Genomic DNA, 23,875 nt, shown 5'->3' with positions numbered 1-23,875 from the left:
TCCACTATACTTCTCCCCCATGCTTCTCTCCTGTACTTCTCTCCACCATACTTCTCCCCCCTGCTTCTCTCCTGTACTTCTCTCCACCATACTTCTCCCCCCTGCTTCTCTCCCCCATGCTTCTCTCCTGTGCTTCTCTCCCCCATGCTTCTCTCCTGTGCTTTTCTCCACCATACTTCTCCCCCTGCTTTTCTCCTGTGCTTCTCTCCACCATACTTCTCCCCCCTGCTTCTCTCCTGTGCTTCTCTCCACCATACTTATAATCCGCCACTGATCGCTGCGCATTGCCGGGGAACAAAACACAGGGGCACCATAGTTTGGGGGACTTTCGCCGCGGCACACCCGACCATGTGCCGCGCCACACTGGTTGAAAATCACTGCCACAGAGAACTGGGCAGCCTATTTTGTGCTGAATATTTTTTCCTTGCTTATGAGGCCTAACTACTCTTTGGATGTACCAAGGGGGCCTAACTACCATATGGATATACAGAGGAGGCCTAACTACTATTTGGATGTACCCTGGGTAGAGATGAGCCAACCTCAAGCATGCTCGAGTCCATCCAAACCCGAGCGTTCAGCATTTGATTAGCAGGGGCTGCTGAAGTTGGATAAAGCTCTAAGGTTGTCTGGAAAACATGGATACGGCCAATGACTATATGCATGTTTTCCACATAGCCTTAGGGCTTTATCCAACTTTCACTAGCCACTGCTAATCAAATGCTGAACTATCGGGTTTGGATGGACTTGACCATGCTCGAGGTTGGCTGATCTCTAACCAAGGGGCCTAACTACTATATGCATACACAGAGGAGGCCTAACTATTCTAAGGGGGCACAGAGGGACCTAATACTTGGTGTTAGAGCAAGGAACATAAATTCTGGCAGATTCTGCAGATAAGAGTTGAGGCTGGGGGAGATGACAAAGAAGCCCTCTCCTGTGACTCTCTGGATTAGTCACTGTCATCATTTGTATGGTCTGTAGAGGCGCTGTTTAGTATAGGATACCGCCTTTAAAAAGGGGGGGGGGGGGGGAGACACAGCACCATTGCATAATCTTTACCCTTTCTGCATTAGTGCCCTCCCTTACCAAGCCAAGGCTCCCATGACTGACTAGACATGAATCCTCCATAGACAACCTCATAAACGCAGTAAGAAGTCTGGTGAGGAAATCAGGACCAGTCACAGCAGCTACTCTCCATATATATATTTATATAGTATGTATGTATGTATGCTATAACACAGCTTTATTACAGGCTGCTGCCTACTGGGGACATTCCCCCATTCATTCACACCAGAGAAGACGCAGCAGCCAGCAGCACGCGCATTTTTATGAATGTACGCCTCGTCTCTGACACATGTCCTACAAGTGACGTAAGCAGAGCTTGGCATCATGGGAAATGTAGTTCTCGGTCCCACGCTCGGAAAACGCGACGCAGGACGCAACAAACTACAACTCCCGCAATCCTTTGCGGCCACCGGGAACACGTGGGGTCGTGTTCTTGCGGTAGTGGCCACATTCTCATCATGTCGTCTGGCTGCAAGATCGGTCCGTCCATTCTGAACAGCGACTTGTCGCGTCTGGCTGCAGAATGCGAGCGCATGCTGCAATCCGGGGCTGACTACCTGCACTTGGATGTCATGGACGGGTGAGGGGGCGCCGGAGGGTGGTCGGGGGGGGGATAACGGAGGACGTGCGACTTTACATGCGACATTGGCAAGCCTGCTAAAAATCTCTGACTCCAGAGGTCTGACTAGAGCCTTGCCTTCTGCTAGTTGTCAGTGAGCTCAGGACATAGGATCTATAGTAACATTCTATCCTATAATCTGGAGCAGTCATAGTAACCAGTGACTTTCCATGCAGATAACCGGCTGCAGCAGTGACTTTCCATGCAGATAACCGGCTGCAGCAGTGACTTTCCATGCAGATAACCGGCTGCAGCAGTGACTTTCCATGCAGATAACCACCTGCAGCAGTGACTTTCCATGCAGATAACCACCTGCAGCAGTGACTTTCCATGCAGATAACCGGCTGCAGCACTGACTTTCCATGCAGATAACCACCTGCAGCAGTGACTTTCCATGCAGATAACCGGCTGCAGCAGTGACTTTCCATGCAGATAACCGGCTGCAGCAGTGACTTTCCATGCAGATAACCACCTGCAGCAGTGACTTTCCATGCAGATAACCACCTGCAGCAGTGACTTTCCATGCAGATAACCACCTGCAGCAGTGACTTTCCATGCAGATAACCACCTGCAGCAGTGACTTTCCATGCAGATAACCACCTGCAGCAGTGACTTTCCATGCAGATAACCACCTGCAGCAGTGACTTTCCATGCAGATAACCACCTGCAGCAGTGACTTTCCATGCAGATAACCACCTGCAGCAGTGACTTTCCATGCAGATAACCACCTGCAGCAGTGACTTTCCATGCAGATAACCACCTGCAGCAGTGACTTTCCATGCAGATAACCACCTGCAGCAGTGACTTTCCATGCAGATAACCACCTGCAGCAGTGCCCTTTATGTTGTGGTTTTCCAGAACTACATTTATTATTCCCCCTAATAATTCCTTATAGAGCCCTCACTAGTTTCCATGTGATTCTCTGGCTCCGTGTAATCCCATGGGTCAGGGGGATGCAGCTCTCTTGGTGTACACTAGGTGGCGCTGTGACCTTTTCTCTGAGGTCATTACATTAGTTTAGTGCTGGCAATGTGTTCTGTATGGGCCAAGATGTGTGCAATCATTCATACACCATTTAGTGTGTTCTCACTGTATACAAGGCGTCATTCACATCAACTTTCTTTGTTTCTGTTGGACTGTCACTGCACATTGGGAAAACGTAAAAAGGAATGCTGCCATGTTGCCTGTAGACTTCAATGGGCTGAATATAGTCTAATTGTGACTTTACCTAGCCACTGTCTTTGTGGGACTCATTGCCGACTAATTTTAGCATCCTTTACCTACAGTGCATCCATTCAGGAAATGTACTGTATAGTCACAGAAAACTTTAAGCCTAGTAAAGTCAATGGGTCCATGGAACCCTATGTTAGCATGCTGCTTTGACAAGTTGCCCAAATATGTAATGTGAATGCAGCCTTGTATTGTCCAGCATCAAAACACATTGTACAAATACATTGGAGCACAGCGCTTTGGTAACTCCTGGCCTCCTCCTATGGTTCACACTACGAAATCCGAGTGGATAACCTGTGGCGGATTCTGTGCGCTATTCTCTCCACACTCTTGCTTGAAGATATGGCTGTCTCATGGGCTCCATTCTATTCAGACATATCAATTCCTTGGGCAGACGGTAGAATCCACCGCACCATTTTATGGAGCCTTTGGGAAGGCCAGATGTTCAAGCAGGGAGGGGGGGAGCACACGGAATATGCCGGAGGTTATCCGCACGGATTCCTTAGTGTGAACATGCCCTATATCAGTAGTACAATGCACACGTGACTCTAATGGTAACCATTCCTATAAGCCTATCTTATCCATTATTGCTGGTAAGGAAGCGTGTTTCCCTCACATAAGTACTGGGCACATTGAGCTGCTTATTTCCGGCAGTCTGTGGCTGTAGAGCTGGGTATGGCCTCTGGTTACATGTTATTAGCATCACTAAGTCTGTTGATTATGTATGGCCGCCTCTCGTCTACCCTGTGCCTTGCTCCTAGTGGTTTTATAGCCGTGCTTCCCTATAGATGTCAGCTGATTTGTATCTTCTTCTCCTTACAGGCATTTTGTTCCCAATATCACATTTGGACATCCTGTGGTGGAGTGCCTCAGAAAGCATCTTGGAAATGACCCGTTCTTTGGTAATGTGTAGAATCATAAGCAATAGTATATAATAGTAATAAGATCTCCTGTAGGTTCCAGGTCTAATAAGACTGCACTACATGTAAGCTGTGGCAGTGCCTTCCATATGTGCAGTCATCTTGTATCGCACTTCTAGTATCCCTGCACCCGGTGCTCTTCCTATGTTTCTGAGAAATGTGCTACCCAGAGACAGTAATGGATCCGACAATGTCCAAGTGCTAATAAACATATCCTTAGGATGTATTCACACATCTGTAATATCGATAACAGCCTAGATCACTATGCTTGGTTAACATTCATCCTGACCCGGCTCAGGAATTCTCGCTCAGCCAGTCAGTGATTGGGACATAAGAGGAACAGATCGCTGATCTCAAGGAGACCAGCCAAAGATAACACTGCCAGCTGCAGGTTAAAGCGCTCAATGCAGTGAAATCCTAGGTGCATTGCCCCCTGGCAAACATGAATATGCAAAAAAAAGTCAGTGGAGCCTCATTTAAGAATCTCGAAACACAGGACTAGCCAGATATCCCTTTCAGGAAGGACCATGACATGACTGGGACATGACACCTTTGCAGTCACTGACTGGCTAAGTGGGCTCTTCCCGCTGGGTCATGACAACATCAGAACCTTGTGAAACTAGAGCCCAGCGGCAGACAGGGAGCTGGTGATGTGGCACTGTGGCGGGGGCAGGTAAGTATTGATTCTTTATTATATTCTCCTCACCACCCTACCTGCAGTGTATTTTTTGTTAGGCCGGACTTCTCTTTTAAAGGGACTGGTACAGATACCTACTATACATAGAGATATGAAAGTTAGCTGAGAGGCTGTGGCATTTTACAGAAATCCATAGCTTAACCTCTTAAGGACCCATGACGTACCGGCACGTCATGGATCACTGTCACTTAAGGACCCATGACGTACCGGTACGTCAGCCCTTTAAACGGGCGCCGCGCGAAATCGCGGGGCGCTCCGGTAAAGATGGCTGCTGATTCTATCAGCAGCCATCTTCATGTGTCACATAGGGGACAATTTCCCTGCCCCCCGTGACGACGATCGCTGTGATTGGCAGATGACTTGTCATCTGCCAATCACAGCGATTTGCTGTATTTCCGGGACCGGACCCCGGCACAGAGCTGTGATTGGTGCTGTCCGAGACAGCACCAACCACAGCAGTGCCTGGGCATCACCTGCCCTTAGATCCGGCCCCCCGATCGCCCGTGATTGGCCGGCTGCCGCCAGCCGGCCAATTACGGGCGATCCACACTACTACCCCCATCATCACCTTCTCTGCTTGCTAAGAATGTGCAGCAGAGAAGGTGATGATGGGGGTGGTGAGTCCTGTGCCCGGCGCCCGATGCGGTCCTGGAGTGTGCCGGGCGCCTCCTCCCCCCGTGCTGCCTCCTCCTCCGGTAACAGGGAGATGATCATCTATCTCCCTGTTACCGGAGGAGGAGGCAGCTTGGGGGGAGGAGGCACCCGGCACACTCCAGGACCGCATCGGGTGCTTCCTCCTTCCCCTGTGCTGCATGCCTCCCCCAATCCCCCTCCGCAACCCCCCCCCCCCCATACCTCCTCCTCCAGTGTCCTCTGCCAGCTCCCCCCTGTCCAGCTCCAGACTCCCCCCCCCCCCCCCCTGTCCAGCTCCAGACTCCCCCCCCCCCCCCCCCCCCTGTCCAGCTCCAGACTCCCCCCCCCCCCCCCCTGTCCAGCTCCAGACTCCCCCCCCCCCCCCCCTGTCCAGCTCCAGACTCCCCCCCCACCCCTGTCCTGCCAGCCCCCCCCCTGTCCTGCCAGCCCCCCCTCCCCTGTCCAGCCAGCCCCCCCTCCCCTGTCCAGCCAGCCCCCCCTATCCTGCCAGCCCCCCCCCCCTGTCCTGCCAGCCCCCCCTGTCCTGCCAGCCCCCCCTGTCCTGCCAGCACCCCCCCTGTCCTGCCAGCACCCCCCCTGTCCTGCAAGCCCCCCCTGTCCTGCCAGCACCCCCCTGTCCTGCAAGCCCCCCCTGTCCTGCCAGCACCCCCCTGTCTTGCAAGCCCCCCCTGTCCTGCCAGCACCCCCCTGTCCTGCAAGCACCCCCCCTGTCCTGCCAGCACCCCCCTGTCTTGCAAGCCCCCCCTGTCCTGCCAGCCCCCCCTGTCCTGCCAGCCCCCCCTGTCCTGCCAGCACCCCCTCCTCTGTCCTGCCAGCACCCCCTCCTATGTCCTGCCAGCCCCCCTTAGTCCTGCCACCCCCGCCGTACTGTCAGCCCTCCCTCAGTCCTGCCAGCCCCCCCTCAGTCCTGCCAGCCCCCTCCATCCTTCCAGCCCCCTCCATCCTTCCAGCCTCCTCCATCCTTCCAGCCCCCTCCATCCTTCCAGCCCCCTCCATCCTTCCAGCCCCCCTCAGTCCTGCCACCCCCTTCCATCCTGTCAGCCCCCCCTCCATCCTGCAACCCCCCTCCATCCTTCCAGCCCCCCCTCCATCCTGCCAGCCCCCCTCAGTCCTGCCAGCCCCCCTCAGTCCTGCCAGCCCCCCTCAGTCCTTCCAGCCCCATCCGTACTGTTAGCCCCCCTTCCGTCCTGCCACCCCCCTCCGTCCTGCCAGCCCCCCCTCTGTCCTGCCAGCCCACCCCCCCTCCGTTCTGCCACCCCCACTCTCCTCCCACCCTCTCCTCTTACCCTCTCCCCTCCGTCCTGCCACCCTCCCCTCTTACCCTCTCTCCCCTGCCACCCTTTCCTCTTACCCTCTCTCCTCCGTCCTGCTGCCCCTTTTACCCTCTCCGCTGCCACCCTCCTGTCTTACCCTCTCTCCCCTGCCACCCTCTCCTCCTACCCTCTCTGCTCTCCCCTCCGTCCTGCCGCCCCTCTCCCCTCCCCTGCCACCCTGTCTTCTTACTCTCTCTGCTGCCACCCTCCCCTCTTACCCTCTCTCCCCTGCTGCCCCTCTACTCTTACCCTCTCCCCTCTGTCCTGCCGCACCTCTACTCTTACCCTCTCCCCTCTGTCCTGCCGCCCCTCCCCTGCCACCCTCTCCTCCTACCCTCTCCCCTCCCCTGCCACTCTCTCCTCTTACCCTCTCCGCTGCCACTCTCCCCTCTTACCCTCTCTCCCCTGCCACCCTCTCCTCCTACCCTCTCTGCTTTCCCCTCCGTCCTGCCGCCCCTCTCCCCTCCCCTGCCACCCTCTCCTCTTACCCTTTTCGCTGCCACCCTCCCCTCTTAAAAATCACATGAATAAAATGTAAAAACAGTACATAAAACGCTAACACTTACACGTGTAAAAGCATAACACTTACACACCCCTCTAAGGACGCCTTCACACACACCGGATCCGCAGGGGATTTCACGCTGCAGATTCGCAGCAAAATCCGCTGCGGATCCAGCGCCAGTGCATCACTATGAGAATACATACACGCAGCAGGAATGACATCCCGCTGCGTGTATGTAAGTTAACCCCCCAATGGCCGGAGCATACATCACCTCCTCCCCACTCTGGTTTGCTTCGGGGGTTCTCAGCAGGACATCCCGCTCAGCCAATCAGTGGGTGCGGCGGAGCTCACTGATTGGCTGCGCGGGATGAGCAGACGCCGGGAGCCCCGAAGCAAGCCGGAGCGGGGAGGAGGCAAAGTATGCTCCGGCCAGCGGGCGTTAACTTACATATAGGCAGAGGGATGTCAATCATAGGGATGCACTGACGCTGGATCTGCAGTGTGCGTATCCGGTGTGTGTGAAGGCATCCTAAAGAAAAAAAACAAAATGGCCCACAGGTTGTTCTCGGCAGAGGAGGCATTTGCCTGGATTGCCTCCGATACTGAGACAACCAGTGAGGGAGAAGAGGAAGATCCCTTGTTCCCTCTTCCTTCCTCTTCTTCCTCATCGTCATCACCATTTAGTGATGACAAGCCCCCAAGGCGCTGCCCCAGGACTAGGCCCCAGGAAGCCCCACAAGCCCCCCCAAGTGACCCTACCCCGTACGAACCACAGATTCCTGAGTTCGTTGGGGTCACTTGGGGGGGGTTTCCTCTGTTTTGGCAGCACAGGGGCTCTGAGAGCCCTTCGTCCTCCATTCTGGCCAAATCCAGCTTCCAAAATCCAAATTGCGCTCCTTCCCTTTGGAGGCTTTCCGTGCGGTTACTTTGCACTTTGTGCCCCCATGTAAGGTACTCTTGTAATCAGGGGAAATTGCGCTACGTGATTAGGCGTTTATTTTTTCTTTTAACCCCTTGTGAACATGAAAAATTCAAAGTTACACCAACGTTTTAGTGTAAAAAATTTAATTTTTCATTTTAACAGCACATTGTTCCACATTTGTGCCTGTCACCAGTGGGGTCCATATGCTCACTATACCCCTTGTTACATTCCTTGAGGGGTGTAGTTTCCATAATGGGGTCACTTGTGGGGGGTTTCCAATGTTTTGGCAGCACGGGCACTCTGCGAACCCGACATGGCCTTCGTCCTCCATTCCAGCCTCTAAATGCCGCTCTGTCCCTTTGGTGGCTTGCCCTGTGCCCATATGGCACATTATATCCACATGTGGGGTATTTTCGTACTCAGGGGAAATTACCCTACACGTTTTGTGTTAATTTTCTCTTTTAACCCCTTGTGGAAATGAAAAAATCAAGGCTAGACCAACATTTAGTGTAAAAAAAAATTAAATTTTTACACTAAATCATTGATCTAGTCTTTATTTTTTCATTTTCACAAGGGGATAAAAGATAAAAAAACATGAAATGTGTAGAACAATTTTCCCTGAGTACGGAAATATCCCACATGTGGACATAAAGCGCCATGTGGGTGCAGGGTAAGCCTCCAAAGGGAAGGTGCGCCATTTGGCTAGAATGGATGGTGAATGCCATGTCGCATTTACAAAGGCCCTGTGTTGCCAAGACATTGAAAACCCCCCAGAAGTGACCCCATTATGGAAACTACACCCCTCAAGGAATCTAATAAGGGGTGCAGTGAGAATATGGACCCCTCAATGACTGGCACATTTGTGCTGTGAAAATGAAAAAACGAAGTTTTTCACTTTCACGTCACATTGTTCCACATTTGTGCCCGTCACCAGTGGGGTCCATATGCTCTTTGCACCCCTTATTAGATTCCTTGAGGGGTGTAGTTTCCAGAATGGGGTCACTTGTGGGGGTTTACCACTGTCTTGGCAGCATAGGGTCTTTGTAAATGCGACATTGCCCTTGAAATCTATTCCAGCCAAATCCAGCCTCCAAAAGCAAAATAGCGCTCCTTCCCTTCGGAGGCCCGTCTTGCGGCCGCATCGCGCTTTATGTGCACATGTGGGGTATTTCCGTACCCGGGACAAACTGCTCTACACGTTTTGTGTTTTTTTCTCTTTTAAACCCTTGTGAAAATGAAAAATTCACGGCTAGGCCAATGTTTAAGTGTAAAAAATAAAATTTTTACACAACATCATTGATCTAGTTTTCAGGTTTCTCATTTGCACAAGGGGTTAAAAGAGAAGAAACAAAACAAAACACGTAGAGAAATTTCCCCCGAGTATGGAAATAGCCCACATGTGGACTTAAGGCGCTATGTAGCCGCAAGACGAGCCTCCGAAGGGAAGGAGCGCCATTTAGCTTTTTGGGGCTGGATTTGGGTAGAATGGATTTCGAGGGCCATGTTGCATTTAAAAACTCCCTGTGCTGCCAAGGCAGTAAAACCCCCCACAAGTGGCCCCGTTATGGAAACTGCACCCCTCAGGGAATGTAACAAGGGGTGTAGTGAGCATATGGACCCCACTGGTGACTGGCACAAATGTGGAACAATGTGGCGTGAAAATGAAATATTACTTTTTTTTACACTATAATGTTGGTCTAGCCTTGAATTTTTCATTTTCACAAGGGGTTAAAAGAGAAAAAAACACACAAAATGTGTAGAGCAATTTCCCCCGAGTCCGTAAATACCCCACATGTGGACATAAAGCGCCATGTGGGTGCAGGGCAAGACTCCGAAGGGAAGGAGCGCCATTTGGATTTTGGAGGCTGGATTTGGCCAGAATGGATGATGAACACCATGTTGCATTTACAGAGCCATCGTGCTGCCAAAACAGTGGAAACCCCCCACAAGTGACCCCATTCTGGAAACTACACCCCTCAAGGAATCTAACAAGGGGTGCAGTGAGGATATGGACCCCTTTATGACGGCCACATTTGTGCCTTGAAAGTGAAAAAACGAAATTTTTCACTTTCACGTCACATTATTCCACATTTGTGCCCATCACCAGTGGGGTCCATATGCTCACTGCATGCCTTATTAGATTCCTTGAGGGGTGTAGTTTCCAGAATGGGGTCACGTGTGGGGGGTTTCCAGTGTTTTGGCAGCACGAGGGCTCTGTAAATGCGACATGACCCTTGAAATCCATTCCAGTGAAATTCAGCTTCCAAAAGCCAATTGGCGCTCCTTCCCTTTGGAGGCTCGTCCTGCGCCCCCTTGGCACTTTATGGCCACATGTGGGGTATTTCTGTACTCGGGAGAAACTGCGCTACATGTTTTATGCATTTTTTTTCCTTTTATCCCTTTGTGGAAATGAAAAATTGAAGGCTAGAACAACATTTCAGTATAAAGAAATAATTTTTATTTTTTTACGCCATATTGTTCAGAAAATCTGTGAAGCACCTGTGGGGTCCAGATGCTCACCGCACCCCTTGTTACATTCCTTGAGGGGTGTAGTTTTCTAAATGGTGTCCCTTTAGGGGTGTTTTTTAGGTTTTGGTACCCCAGAGCCTCTGCCAACCTGAAGTGGTACAGTCAGAAATGACCAAATATAACTGAGGTGTTCAAATTCACTAGGCGCACCCTTATATCTGAGGCTTGTGGTTGCGTCAAATAGCGCAATAGGGCCACATATGGGGTATTTCTATAAACTGCAGAAACGGGGCAATCAATATTGGGGTGCATTTCTCTGGTAATAGGTTTACAATTATGAAAGATATTGGATCACAAGAAAATCTCTGCACAGAAAATTAAAATTTTCAAATTTCTTACACACTTAGCTTTTATTTCTGTGACTCCCCTAAAGGGTTAAAAAACTTTCTGGATGTGCTTTTGCAGAGTTTGGGGGGTGCAGTTTCTGAAATGGGGTGCTTTGTGGGGCTTTCTAACATACAGGCCCCTCAAATACACTTTAAACCTGAACAGGTCCCTAAAAATATCTGATTTTGAAATTTTACTGAAAATTTGGAAATTTGCTGCTTATGTTTTACGCTTTCTATTGTCTAAAAAAAATGAAATATAGTTTAATAAATGCCGCCAACATAAAGTAGACATGTTGCTAATGCTATTTAATATATAATTTATGTGGTATAACCATTTTCTGTATAAGCAGAAAAGTTTTAAAGTTGGAAAAAAGCATTTTTTCAAAATTTTTCACGTTATTTTGGTTTTTTTCATAAAGATTCGTTAAAAGTATCGACTTCAATGTACAAGAAATGTGAAGTACAATATGTCACGAGAAAACAATCTCAGAATCAGCCAGATAGGTAAAAGCATCCCGAAGTTATTAATGAATAAAGTGACACTGGTCATATTCATAAAATTTGCTCCGGTCCTTAAGGCCATTTCAGGCCCGGTCCTTAAGGGGTTAAAGACGAGCTGGGAGCGGCAATGGACTGCCTGGCCAGGGCTGGATTGGTAATTTGGCCTTTCGGGCAAATGCCAGAAGGGCCGGTCACCTCTGTGGGCTGATCTTGTCTGCCTCCTGGTCAGTGCTGTATTCCGCCTGAGGCAGCAGATACCAGAGACTGGGAAGGGGTGGTACAAGGGCCTGAAGCAGGAGCAGCTAGCTCTTCAGTCCAGTCTCCTGCCACTCCCAGATTCACAGGTTGGGGAGCTGTGCTGGCACTGCTGCCCCAGAATTACACTATGCAGAGGACTGGACTGTACACATTGCTGTTACTGTTGGTTATGCAGCAGATTTTAAATACTCCACCATTTAACACAATATATATACTCCCAGAGATGTGTGGGCTGTGGCTGCTGGAAATGATGGCAGAGGGACACAGGGCACTGGAGGGGCACTGGGAGACACAGGGCACTGGAGGGACACTGAGCATCCCTTTGCCATCATCCTCTCCAGCAGCCACAGCCCGCACAGTTCTGGGAGTCTGGTCGTGACATCACCATTTTATCCAGGAAGTGAAGCCTTGATACAGTAGTATGTGCAGGGTAAAAGCAGTTTATAAGGATTTCCCATAATAAGTGTATATTGGTAATTTGTAAAACTTTTGGATAGCTCATTTTAGTCCCAGCCCGGCCCTGCCACTGGCTATTCCCTGTGCTGTTGGGCTTGGTTTACAGGTGACTCCCTTGAATGGACAGTGGTGGGGGGGCACATTAAGGGCTCGTTCCCACTGAGCAAAAGCAGCTGAATTTCTGCGCTGAAATTTCAGCCGTTAAAATAGGTGCAGAGCTAATTTCCATTGTGTTGAATGGAAATTCTTCTCTGCAGTTCACACAGTGGAATTTCCGCACTGAACTAATCCGCTTTCCGCCAGAAGAATGAACATGTTCATTCTTCCGCTAGCGGAAGCCTATACAAGTCAATGGGGCTCTGATTTTCTGTTTCAGCGCGGAATACAAGCGGAAATTACTCGCTGAATCAGCGCGGAAATGGGGAAAAGGGGGGGGGGAGGAGGATTCTAGTATATGTTCTGGTATAGTCTAGTTTACTCACCAAATACTCGCTGAATTTCAGCGCTGAATGCATGCGGATTCAGCGCGGATTCCTCGAGTATTCCGCGCTCAATTTGTCAAGAGCTGATTACGAGCTGAACACTTTCCTAGCAGAATACGCAGGGATTCTGCTTATATTCTGCTCGGAATTCAGCGTCAGTTGATTTCAGGCGGAAATATTTCCTTGCGTAATCCGCTCCTTTTGCTCTGTGTGAACGTAGCCTAATAATGATTCAGAAGATAGGCAGAAGGTCCAGCATCCATTTTCTTAAAAGCTTGAAAGTTTCTTTAATACAAAATCCAACAATACAAATGAGTTCAGTGTCTGCTGCATTTCAAACTCACATGGAGCTTTTATGGTCTGGTACCTTGCTTTAAAGAGAGCTCTTTTTGTTTTTTTGGAGACATCTATTAGTCAAAGCTGGATTTTATTATGTGAACGTATAGCCTGTTTTGTTTTCTTTATTATATGTGTTTCCCCCTCCTTACAGATATGCACATGATGGTGTCTAAACCAGAACAGTGGGTTAAACCTATGGCAGCTGCTGGTGCCAACCAGTACACATTCCATCTAGAAGCCACAGAGAACCCTGGAGCCTTGATTAAGGAGATCCGGGAAAGTGGCATGAAGGTGAGTGCCTGAGGCAGCTGTTTTCTCATACTTACCTGATGTAGTGCTGGAGATCTGTCCCCGGGTGTCTTCACTATATTGTTTGCAGCTGCTGTAAGTTTTATCACTAGTTGATCATGCTTGGGGAATGCTGCATGTAAGGGGAAAAAAAAACTTTAATTTGAGGGTATCTACATTAAAATTCAATCAATGCTTTACGAGTTTCAGCTGCTTAAAGGACACCTGTTACCCCCCGTGCCGGGGTGACAGGCTCCCGACCCCTGTTAGATCCCCCTATACTCACGTGATCCCGCCGGGTCCCGCTTCCTGAGCCGGTCGGGTCACGGAGATATCAGCGCCTGAAGCCCGGCGCACGCGCTGACAGCAGAGTCAGATGCCCATAGAGAATGAATGGGGAGTCCGATTCTCCGTCATTCTCTATGGGCGCGCGCCGGGCTTCGGGCGCTGATATCTCCGTGACCCGACCGGCTCAGGAAGCGGGACCTGGCGGGATCACGTGAGTATAGGGGGATCTAACGGGGTCGGGAGCCTGTCACCCCGGCACGGAGGGGGGGGGGGGGGGTGACAGGTCCTCTTTAACATGTGATACCCTGTTTTTTAAGGGACCCAAAGTTATTAGACAATAGACTCATCGGCTGTTTCATGGGCAGTTCATGTCATTGTCGGTTAAGAAGATAAAAGGCCTGCAAAGCGCTCTCAATCCAAGTTACTCTTAAAGCGAGGTATTACTGTATATATAATGCATGCAGCTTCAGTCCTTAGCATACTCCTCTTTTTCTAGGTGGGTCTGGGCATTAAACCAAACACTACTGTGGAGTATCTAGCACCGTGGGCAAGTCAAATTGATATGGCTCTGGTTATGACTGTGGAGCCTGGCTTTGGAGGGCAGAAGTTCATGGAAGATATGATGCCAAAGGTAAATGATTGCGTAGTGCTGGAGGGGGCTGGATAGGTGAGGAGCTTGTGGTTAAGCTGGAAGATGTCCTCGTGGAGTTCTGGAAGGGATAACAAAGACGAGAACAACTTTGGTCAAAGATGATGCTGCTTGTAGATGGATCTGTGCTGTAATAGTTTATACAGACTGCAGGGCACCGGTGTAGGACCTATTATGTTGTGCAGTTTTAAGCAGTATGTTACATTGTTTGGAGGCCCAGCCAGGTCTTGGATGTGTTTTCTCTCCCTCTGTGCTGGTGCCTATCACAGCCACGGCAGATTTTTGTGTCTGTACATGTCTGTAATTTCTACCACTTACATGCATTAGGAGATTTCACATACATCCAAACATACGAAACCCTCAGCACCATGCACATCCTGATATACCGGGTTTTGTAGCTGCCCTTGAGTCCTGCTGTAACAGGTATGTTCTTCACTTGTAGGTACAGTGGTTAAGATCACAGTTTCCATCACTGGACATTGAAGTGGATGGGGGTGTTGGACCAGATAATATTCATCGTTGTGCAGAGGTGAGACTTATTCTTTTAATATTTTATTATATAGGAATTAGCAGAAAGATCAGTACTCATAAGAGCTAGCGGTAGGTGCCTAAAGGGGTTTTCTTTTTTTAGAAATGTCAAGTTTTTGTCATTTGGCATCTGGGTTTTCAGACCCGCACACTCTCTGGAGGAATATGCAGCTACTGCTTCTTTTCCTGGCTCGCTGTAGGAGACAGGCCCGGTAGACTTACAATGGAACTTATTTCCTGCAAAGAGAGAAGTGTTCAGCCGTACACATCTCCTGGGCCTTCTAGAGAGTCTTAACACCCACACACTGACCATTCAAAGATTTTTGCAAATGACAGGGACTTTTTAAACTAGGGAGTCACAGCCTAAGGTAACTAGATGATTAGCCATATAATAGTCTTTTTTATTTATATAGCGCCAACAGATTTTGCAGCACTTGACGATTCTGGGGGTATATACATAGACAAAACCAGACATTACAGAGATACACATGTAACCATCAAGTCAGACATGAGGAGTGAGGGCCATGCTCGCACAGACTATACGGTTGGAGACAAAAGGCAGAGGGGCAAAAGTGCTTTATTGCTACAATGGTCCAGCCATCTTTGTAAAGAAGAGAGTGCAGGTAAAGGTGGGTGAACTAGCCACCGACTAATGCCTGTATGCTACAGGTCTAGGTTCTTGCTGTGTGTGTTGCATGCAACAACTTCTTCAGCCACCGGTATTCAAATGCTGAACTACTGGGCTCAGGCATGCTTGAGTTGCTCTTATCTCCTAGTCATTCATTTTAGTAAACTATATTTTGTTAGATAACAGTAGATTATAATGATTTTACAGGCTGGTGCTAACATGATCGTGTCTGGAAGTGCCATTATGAAGAGTGATGACCCCCGCTCTGTAATCAATCTTCTCCGCAACGCCTGCTGTGAAGCTGCTCAAAAGCGCTCCTTGGACCGGTGAACCTATTTAAGCCTGGAAGCATCCACTGGTTTGGACCAGACCATTATGAAGCCTTTCCAGATGCAGAAAGCAGGCCTGGGACATAGACTAGGGGTGGTGCAGTATTGCCCCCCTGAAGCAATTTTCTTTTCCAAGATATAAAACAAAACCACTTTTTCCTTCTTTTCCATACTCATCACGACTAGTTTGCAAAAGATTTTTTTTTTCTGTTGGAAGACCTGTTCTTCCCTCCTGAAACATAATGTAGAGCTAATCCTGTAAACAAAAGCTTGAGATATACTAGGCTTGGGTTCTTCAGGGTATGTGCCACATGACCAATCTATGGGAATCGGTCACTTTTTTTTTTTTTTTTTTACTAGCTTCTCTTCATAGTCATCATACTGTATAAATATCAGTCCTGCAGCATTGTCACTTGGGGGAAGTTCCGTTCCCTTTTACTATGATGTTTTAAAAGAAATATATAAAAAAAATGCACAATAATAGTTGGTGTAGTGCTAATATGATTTTAAAGGGTACCTATCATTTAAACAAACTTCTGACATGTCTTAGCGAAATGTCAGAGGTTTAACTATGTGTAACCCCTGATTACTGCATATTGGCTGCCAGAGTTCCCCTTCTGGATAACATCATTCCCATCTAAGCAAAAAGAAAAAAAAACATATTACAGAACCTTTGTTTCCAACATTATACGAAACACCGGGAAGAGAGTCAACTGAGCCAATTACTGCAATAACTTTATTTTTAAAAAAAGTACAGTAGTGTCCGAACAGAAACTAATAGGAAAGTGGACCTGTCAATTCTTGTGCTATGTCCATGTATGCAGAATGCCAATATCTATTCCAACTAATTCTGATGCATCTTTTCTCCAGTACTGCACATTGTATTGTTCCTCTATAACTTCCCCTATGAATACATTGACATAGGGTGTAAAACCTTTGCCTTTATCAATGAGATGTGCGTACGCAGGCTGACAATGTCAGTACTTGAAGGGGTGGTTCGGGATAAAGTGTGTTTAGATTTAAGATTTATCAAAGGGTGAAAAATATAGACTGGTGTAAACTGGTGCAACCAATCACAGCTCTGCTTTTAGATCTGGTAAAATGAAAGAGGATCGATCTGTAATTGGTTGCTGTGGGCAGTTTACACCAGTCTATATTTTACACCCTTTAATAAATTTGGGCCATAATCGGGGATGCTACCAGGGACATAACAATGATGTATACTTACTTGTTCTGGGCTGCCCGCTTTGTGCCGCTGTCAGTGGTTCCACAATATCTGTGGACGTCCTACTCCTAAAAGAAATGGCAGTTCAGCATAAATTCTATACTATCTATGCTGAGTGGTCATTTCCGGTGGAAATGGCACCTCCGCGGAAATTGTCAAAACACAGAGAGTGGTTGGGCCTGGGACCGACAGCTGTGTCAGAGCAGGACAGGTAAGTCACGTTCCCCATAACCCTGGCAGCATCTTTGATTATGTGTTTATCTTAGACAACACCTTTTAATGGGGTACTCCGGGCTGGGAGGTATTTTTGAGGATTGCCAGAAAGGGGGTGGAAATTGAAGCCGGAGGTCACTTACCTCCCCTGTTCCAGCACTGGTGCCCGGATCGCGCTGCCCGGAACTTCCGTCTTGCGGACGCTTCTTGATGAGAGCTGCTGCATAAGACGTGGTGTCTCAAGGCAGCTCTGCCAATCAGCGGCCGTAGCGGAGTCCTGCCTTGGCCGCTGAATGGCAGAGCTGCCTTAAGACATCATGTCTCATGCAGCAGCTCTGACCAGCAAGCGCCTGTGGGACAGGAGTACTGGGCGGCGCGATCTGGGCACCAGTGCTGGAACAGGGGAGGTAAGTGACCTCCGGCTTCAATTTCCACCCCCTCCCCGGCGATCCTTAAAAATACCCCCGGCCCGGAGTACCCCTTTGATGGGCAGGGTCATATTGTGTAAGAAAGCCACCCATTAACAAAGGGCAAAGCATTGGTCAGTTTTCAATATAGTAATTTAGGCCTGGGGTTATGAAAGGGCACATCTCCTGTCCTCAGCTTGGGTATGGTTTGGCAGCTCAGTTGCAGCCAAGTGAATGATGCAAAATTGTTTTACCATACACACCCTGGGGACAGGGGTGGTGTTTTTGCTGTGCTTTATCTAATCCCAGATACCCACATTGAGGTATTCTGAGCTGAAATAACCTATCCCGTCTACAGGATGGGGGGGGGATGATAAGAGGGAGAGAGAGTGTAGTGGTCTGACCATTCCCACTGCCACCACCCACAATCCTAAAGTGGTACTCTTGGAAAAAATATTTTGTTTGCCAATACAGTGCTTTAATAAAGTTGTAGTTTTTGTTAATTTACACTTATGTTGATCGGCAGTAGTAAGGAGGGACATGGCCTCCTCTGCTGTCACCAATATTTCTGACACAAAATGCAGGGCTATCTAAGCCCTACAGTTCCTGATCCCCCTACTCTAATCTAGTGCCGCTGCACAGCACTATACAGAGTAGTGTCTTGTTTATCTAAACTGAGGAAAGGCTGCCCTGGCACCACTGTGCTAGAACCACTAACAGAATAAGCAGTGATAGCACCCACAGGTCACTGGGCAGAGGCTGCCGGACATGGTGAACGTGAGAGAATATACAGTACATGGGCGAGTACATGCCCTATATAGCACTATGCAGCAGCACTTGATCAGAGTAGGTGGCAGTAGAGGGCGTCATGTTGCGCTTTACTATTGCCAGTCAAAAGACATTTTTGAATAAAGTTATATTACAAAGTAATGTAACTTTATTAAAGCACTGTATAAGCAACAAAAAATTTTTTTTCCCTCCGGAGTACCTTTTAAGAACAGGGCCCGAGTCTGTTACAAATGCAATGGTGAATGGTGCATGTCCACTGCTGTTCCATTAATCCTGTTGGGAGCTGCCAAAGACAGCGGCATACATTGTTCAGTCACCTGCGGGAGCTCTCACTGAGAACGAATGGAGCAGCAGTTTCTATGTTTGTCTCTCTCCATTTATAACAAAGACTTGGAGCCTGTTCTAGAGATTAGGGGAGGGCAGGGCCCCAGCGAATGCTCTTTGATCTGACATTTATTGATATATTATTTAAAATCTGAATACCCTTTTAATAGATTAGCAGGTGGAATAATAGGAATGGCAAAATACAGAGCCCTAAGAAAAGATGCTTGAGATTAGTATAGGGAATACATAGAAGAAAAACGAGTAGCGAGCTGACAGATCCTCTTTAAAGGTTTTTTAGGACAAGAACCTTACGGAGTTATATGCAGGTAAACAGGCTGTTATGTTGTCTAATGTAATGCCTCCAGCACTCTCCATCACAGCCACATCTAATGAACCATTAATGATAAAGCAAATGGTGGCAATGTAATGTAAACAAAGTATAACAAAGGCCAAGAACTGAGTAAATTGGTATAGCATCAAACAACTGCTATAAAGTACATGAAAACCGCTCGGTATCACCGCATATAAGGCTCATGTTGTGTTGTCTGCTGGTCATTGGCCGGTTTTTAAGAACTGTGACAACACCCCTTAATTGGCTTTATTGCCAGCATTTATCTGGCTTTTATCATACAGTTCAATAACACTGAGCAAGTGCTAGGGTTCTCTTCAGGTGGTGTGAGTGCAGCTAACTGAGGAGGGAACAAAAAACCTGAACATTGCCGGAGCAGGGCCCATAGCAATAATCTAATGCTGACTGGCCAAATCATCTGCAGGATTTCAGTATCCTCAACGGCACCTATAAAAGAGAAGAAAAGGGCAGTGAGTTACAGCAACTAGAATCACTGATTCCTGGTACTGTCAGTGTGAATAGGTGTGTTAAGAAGGTATTGAAGTGTACCTATCATATCATCAAACCTCAGACATGCCACAGAGATGCCAGAAATTTGTATTGCCGAGATTCAGAGCCGTCATTGGATCACAAAAAGGAGAGAACCACTTGGCTGTATGCACTGTGTCCCTTCTTCGTGACTCTGTGCACCTCAGGATGCCAAAGCAAACAGTATACAGACTTGCAGTGTGTGTGTGTATATGTATGTATATATATACACACATACATACATTCACACATATTTGGGCTGGGCGAGTAATCGAATTAATAAATCAATTCTCCCCTTAATTTTGAAGTTGATTTAAAAAAAAAAAAAAAAAATAATGAAAAAAGTGTGCTCTGACCTGCAGGGGGAGCTATGGCCCTTAAGGCTAAAGTGGTGTGCTTGATGGTGGCCTCAAACTTAAACAAGGAGTCTGACTGGTCTGCAGCTGCTCCTCCTGCAGGTCAGAGCACCCCCTGCTGGATCCCGCGCACCCAGAACAAGCTCCAGGAGCAACAGTAGGGCACTGAGGAGCCACTGGGGCAGGAGAGACCCAGGGCACCAGATAGTGGGTGAGTACCTAGTACCTAGCCCCGCACCTCCACCACAACTCCTACCAATGACTACAACCAATACTCCCAGTACTGCTACTGCTGCTATTACACCCCTCATCTACTACTACCACTCCCACTACTACTACTCCTAATTTAAGAATAATAAAAAAATATATATATTTTGTTTTTTTGGCCATATTACCCAGGACACAGTGCATGCAGCAAGCCCCTTCATTTTAGTAATTGGTTGGGGTCTTGGCGCTCAGACCTCTGCCAATGTCACTATGACATGTCAGAAATTTGGAAAATTAAAAGGTACGCTTAATTATCAGTACTGGAGTAAGTGTCACCATTCTTTAACATAGAATATATTGACTAATATAGCTTGGGGTGTATTCTTAAGACACAGTGAAGCTTTTGTCATCTAATTTTATCTAATTTCAATCAGTAATAATTTCAGAAATACAAGTTTTCACTGAGAAAGAAAGATAAGGTTTTAGGTGTCAGAATATCTGTGTTTTATCTACCTGGTTTATCTTCCAAAGCACCAGGCTAGCCCTTAAGTGTTAATGGAGAGTGCTCCATCACCTATACTCTTTGTCACAGCTGGAATGAAGGCATTCCGCTCCTTTGTCCACATGGGTTGGGGTGGACTGTATTGTGGAGGGGCAAGATGGCTGTTGAGTTACTTTATCTGTATCCATTATAGCCATGGCAGCTTCATCTGTTAGAGGAAACACTCTTCGCTCCCATTGTTCTGCCTGCAAGACAAAAACATGACATGACAGTCAGCATTTTGCTACATATAGAAAACCCCTTTTACATATCCTCACATCCTCAAGGTAAATAAATAGCAGAACTAAATGGGCTGCTATGAAGCAGACAATGCTGGAGTGCTCACAGATGCTCCCCTGCCCCTCAGATCTCTGCCAATCTACTATTGTTACCCTACCTTAGATACACAGAACCAAGAAGTAAAACTTTATGGTACGCCTTAACTTTAAATAAGAAGCACAGGCAGGAAGAGGATTTTTCTTTTAAGGTTTAGGAAATATCAGCTGGTCATTTGAGTCGAGTGGAGTACTGCAGCTCAGCCGAACTTCTCCACCTTTAGGGTAGCTTCACATGTATTAGATTCAGCACGGATTTCATGCTGCGAGTTTGTCGCAAAATCCGCTGAGAAGTTGAATGGGTCACATACCCGCAGCGGAATTTTCATTCCGTTGCCAGTATGTGACCTGGCCCCTTTAACCCCCTGCAGCTTGCGCCCGGAGCATACGTTACCTGCTTGGCGCCGCAGCTGCATGTGAGGCTGCGGGTGGCAGGGGTTAAAGGGGCCGGGTTACATATCCGCAGCGGAATGAAAATCCTGCTGCAGATATGTAACCCCATAGGACTTCACACTACATGGATTCGCAGCGTGAAATCCGCTGCGAATCCAGTACGTGTAAAGCTACCCTTAAATAGATTATCTAGGATAAGGATACTTTTCTTAAAAAATCTAAATCCTAGTTGAGCTGTGTGTAACAGCTTGTATAGATATACTTAAAGGGGTTATCCAGCGCTACAAAAACATGGCCACTTTCCCCCTACTGTTGTCTCCAGTTTGGGTGGGGTTTTGAAACTCAGTTTCATTGAAGTAAATGGAGCTTAATTGCAAACCGCACCTGACCTGGAGACAACATTAGGGGGGGAAAGTGGCCATGTTTTTGTAGTGCTGGATAACCCCTTTAAGGTTTCCTTGGCACTATGAAAAAGTTTTGACATCTCCCAGAGACACGTCAAAAGGCAAAAGTTCTCAATGGTGGCGGTCTGGGTGTCCAGACTGCCCACTAATCTTGAGAAGCAGCTAGGAGACCTGAGCGCTCCTCTACCTTGCTCGCTGCAGGAGATAAGCTACATAGACTTACAGTAGCGGAGTACAGTGCTTAGCCTAGCTTTTCTTCCAGCTCTATAGCACGATTAGTGGGGCTGAAGGAGAATGAGAATCCAAGGACATCCAGAGCACAAAATCTCCAAAACTTTATAAAATCATCCAGATCTCCTACTTGATGAAGACCAAGCTGGGTCACAGATGTGACTTAATAAAGTGCTTTTGCTGTAAAAAGGTCTGTGTGACATGTTAAAAATTTTCATTTTTTTAAAGGGACAGTGCCTATTTAACCAACCAAGTCAGTCATACTATTTGAAATGTAAACCTTTACCTTCCCTTGCTGGTGGTCAGCTGTAAACTGAAGGCTTTGTGAAGCATAACCACTAGGGGGTGGTGTGTCCCAAGAAATCGGTGACATAGAATTTGGACTACAGTTGTCTTCATTGCATAAAAACATATTTCCTGGATAATGACCTGAGCTATGGCTGGAAGTCCTGAAGAGGAAAAAAACATTTTACAAATTGTTATAAAGCAAGAAGGTGACTGTACACAATGGCAAAACAGTGAATTATTCTTTGCAAGAATAGTGGTTATTGTGACTATTAAAGTGGCTCAATTAAGATTCTTGTAGTTGCAACTCCCACCACCATGTTCAGTTGGCAGAGGGATGCAGTTACTCTTCACTTTTTGCAGCATGGCCACACAGTCTACTCCTACACAGGCTGCATGACCTCTCCCTTTAAAAGGACACTGATTCTAATTTGATTCTTGACATATTTGCAAACCAATTCATTTACAGAAAACTGTAAGGGTTTTGGCCACTAGGTGTCTCAGTTCTCTGCAATTTGCTGTTTACTGCTAGTTGTCAGGGGAAATCTGTCTCACTTAACAGAGTAGGACAAATTACAGGAAGTGGGGATGGGTTTAAAACATGTTGTTTGCAGGAGGGAGAGACCAGGTACCTGCAAGCTAAGCCAATCTGCCTGCTCAACACTTTCCCTCAAAGGTAAATCAAAGCTTCTCATCTCCATAAGCTCTGGGCAGCTGTCCCTTGTGCAAATACCGCTCACCTACTGTTGTATGTCCATACCGCTGCAGTGTAATCTCCCAACCCCCTACACAACCCCATTTTGTTTCTCAGCATTGTTTTTGTAACCTTGTCCTTTTTTCTTGAGCCTGCAGAGGTGGGTAACCCACTGGACCCCCGGATATCCGATATTAACCCTTCTATTGCCCTAAACCACTAGTAATAGTGACATTACCCTCTTTACTGTTGTAGACCACTAGGGATATGGACAGGAATCACTTTTCTGCCCTGGACTATTAAGGTTGCAGCCAGTATTTCCTCTTCTGTCCTAATTCCCAATGATCACAAACACAATTATCACCCTAAGTAAGTATTTGGCAGCAGGTACAGCAATATTTATTTACTGCTGATCTAGCCTGCCTGGTTTAGCAGGAACAGTGCTCGAGTCCCTAAATGCGTTGCTCACTAGCTACACCGGCCTAGTAGAAACACAGTGGAGGTTCATTTCAAGGCATTTGTTCCAGGAAGCTCAGTAGCTGTGAGTGGTGGTCGGGAACCTAGGCAACCACTGTCAACATGACAGCAAGAGAAAGGGGCCAAACTTTAAAAAAAGCAATTTTGCTAATGCAAAGCATTTACCAAATTGCTTTCTTGCATTTCTAATCGCCTAATGAAAGTTTAGGTGATAGGAATACTCTTAAAGGTGCCTTCACACCTACCGACTCGCAGCGTTAATAACGCTGTGTCGGCTAGGTCCTGGCAGATCACTGTCAGTACATACACGCAGAGATCTGAACGACCGCTGCGTGTATGTAAATCTGCCGGCCGCCTCCCGCTCTGTATACATTACCTGTCTTCGCTCCACGGGGTCCCAGCGTCCTGCTCTCGCGCCCGGCCAATCAGTGTTTTGCCCTGCCGCAGCCACTGATTGGCCGGGCGGGAGAGCAGGACGCCGGGACCCCATGCAGCGCGGATAGGTAATGTATACAGAGCGGAGCGGGAGGCGGCCGGCATCAGAAGGGGTTAAGTGGCCGGCAGATTTACATACACGCAGCGGTTGTTCAG

The 23,875-nt window shown here is 47.8% G+C and overlaps 2 protein-coding genes across 3 annotated transcripts in view; one reads left to right on the top strand and one right to left on the bottom strand.

The window, feature by feature from the left end:
- Window positions 1-1,477: 1,477 nt before the first annotated feature.
- On the top strand, window positions 1,478-16,007 carry RPE (ribulose-5-phosphate-3-epimerase). The gene is made up of 6 exons (XM_069985224.1): window positions 1,478-1,645; window positions 3,737-3,816; window positions 12,968-13,107; window positions 13,889-14,023; window positions 14,484-14,570; window positions 15,405-16,007. Exons 1-6 carry the CDS (start codon window positions 1,524-1,526, stop codon window positions 15,525-15,527), a joined length of 687 nt encoding a protein of 228 aa, XP_069841325.1. The 5' UTR covers window positions 1,478-1,523; the 3' UTR covers window positions 15,528-16,007.
- A 1,399-nt stretch (window positions 16,008-17,406) lies between these two features.
- KANSL1L (KAT8 regulatory NSL complex subunit 1 like) overlaps window positions 17,407-23,875 on the bottom strand; it is a 60,985-nt gene continuing 54,516 nt past the window's right edge. For both annotated transcript variants that reach the window (XM_069983222.1, XM_069983223.1), the window contains exons 14-16: window positions 22,115-22,277; window positions 20,438-20,671; window positions 17,407-19,280 (exon numbers count right to left, since the gene is read on the bottom strand). In XM_069983222.1, coding sequence (XP_069839323.1) covers window positions 20,495-20,671; window positions 22,115-22,277 — 340 coding nt within the window. In that variant the 3' untranslated portion in view covers window positions 17,407-19,280; window positions 20,438-20,494. The remainder of the gene's footprint in view (window positions 19,281-20,437; window positions 20,672-22,114; window positions 22,278-23,875) is intronic.

Source organism: Dendropsophus ebraccatus, chromosome 9, assembly GCF_027789765.1.
Source record: "Dendropsophus ebraccatus isolate aDenEbr1 chromosome 9, aDenEbr1.pat, whole genome shotgun sequence".
NCBI lineage: Eukaryota > Metazoa > Chordata > Amphibia > Anura > Hylidae > Dendropsophus > Dendropsophus ebraccatus.
This window is presented reverse-complemented; position numbering and strand designations above follow the sequence as displayed.

Coding starts and splice junctions, on each gene's coding strand:
- RPE (XM_069985224.1), top strand. CDS start 1,524: ATGTCGTCTGGCTGCAAGATCGGTCCGTCCATTCTGAACAGCGACTTG. Junction 13,108..13,888: donor TCCGGGAAAGTGGCATGAAG/GTGAGTGCCTGA, acceptor CTCTTTTTCTAG/GTGGGTCTGGGCATTAAACC. Junction 14,024..14,483: donor TGGAAGATATGATGCCAAAG/GTAAATGATTGC, acceptor CTTCACTTGTAG/GTACAGTGGTTAAGATCACA.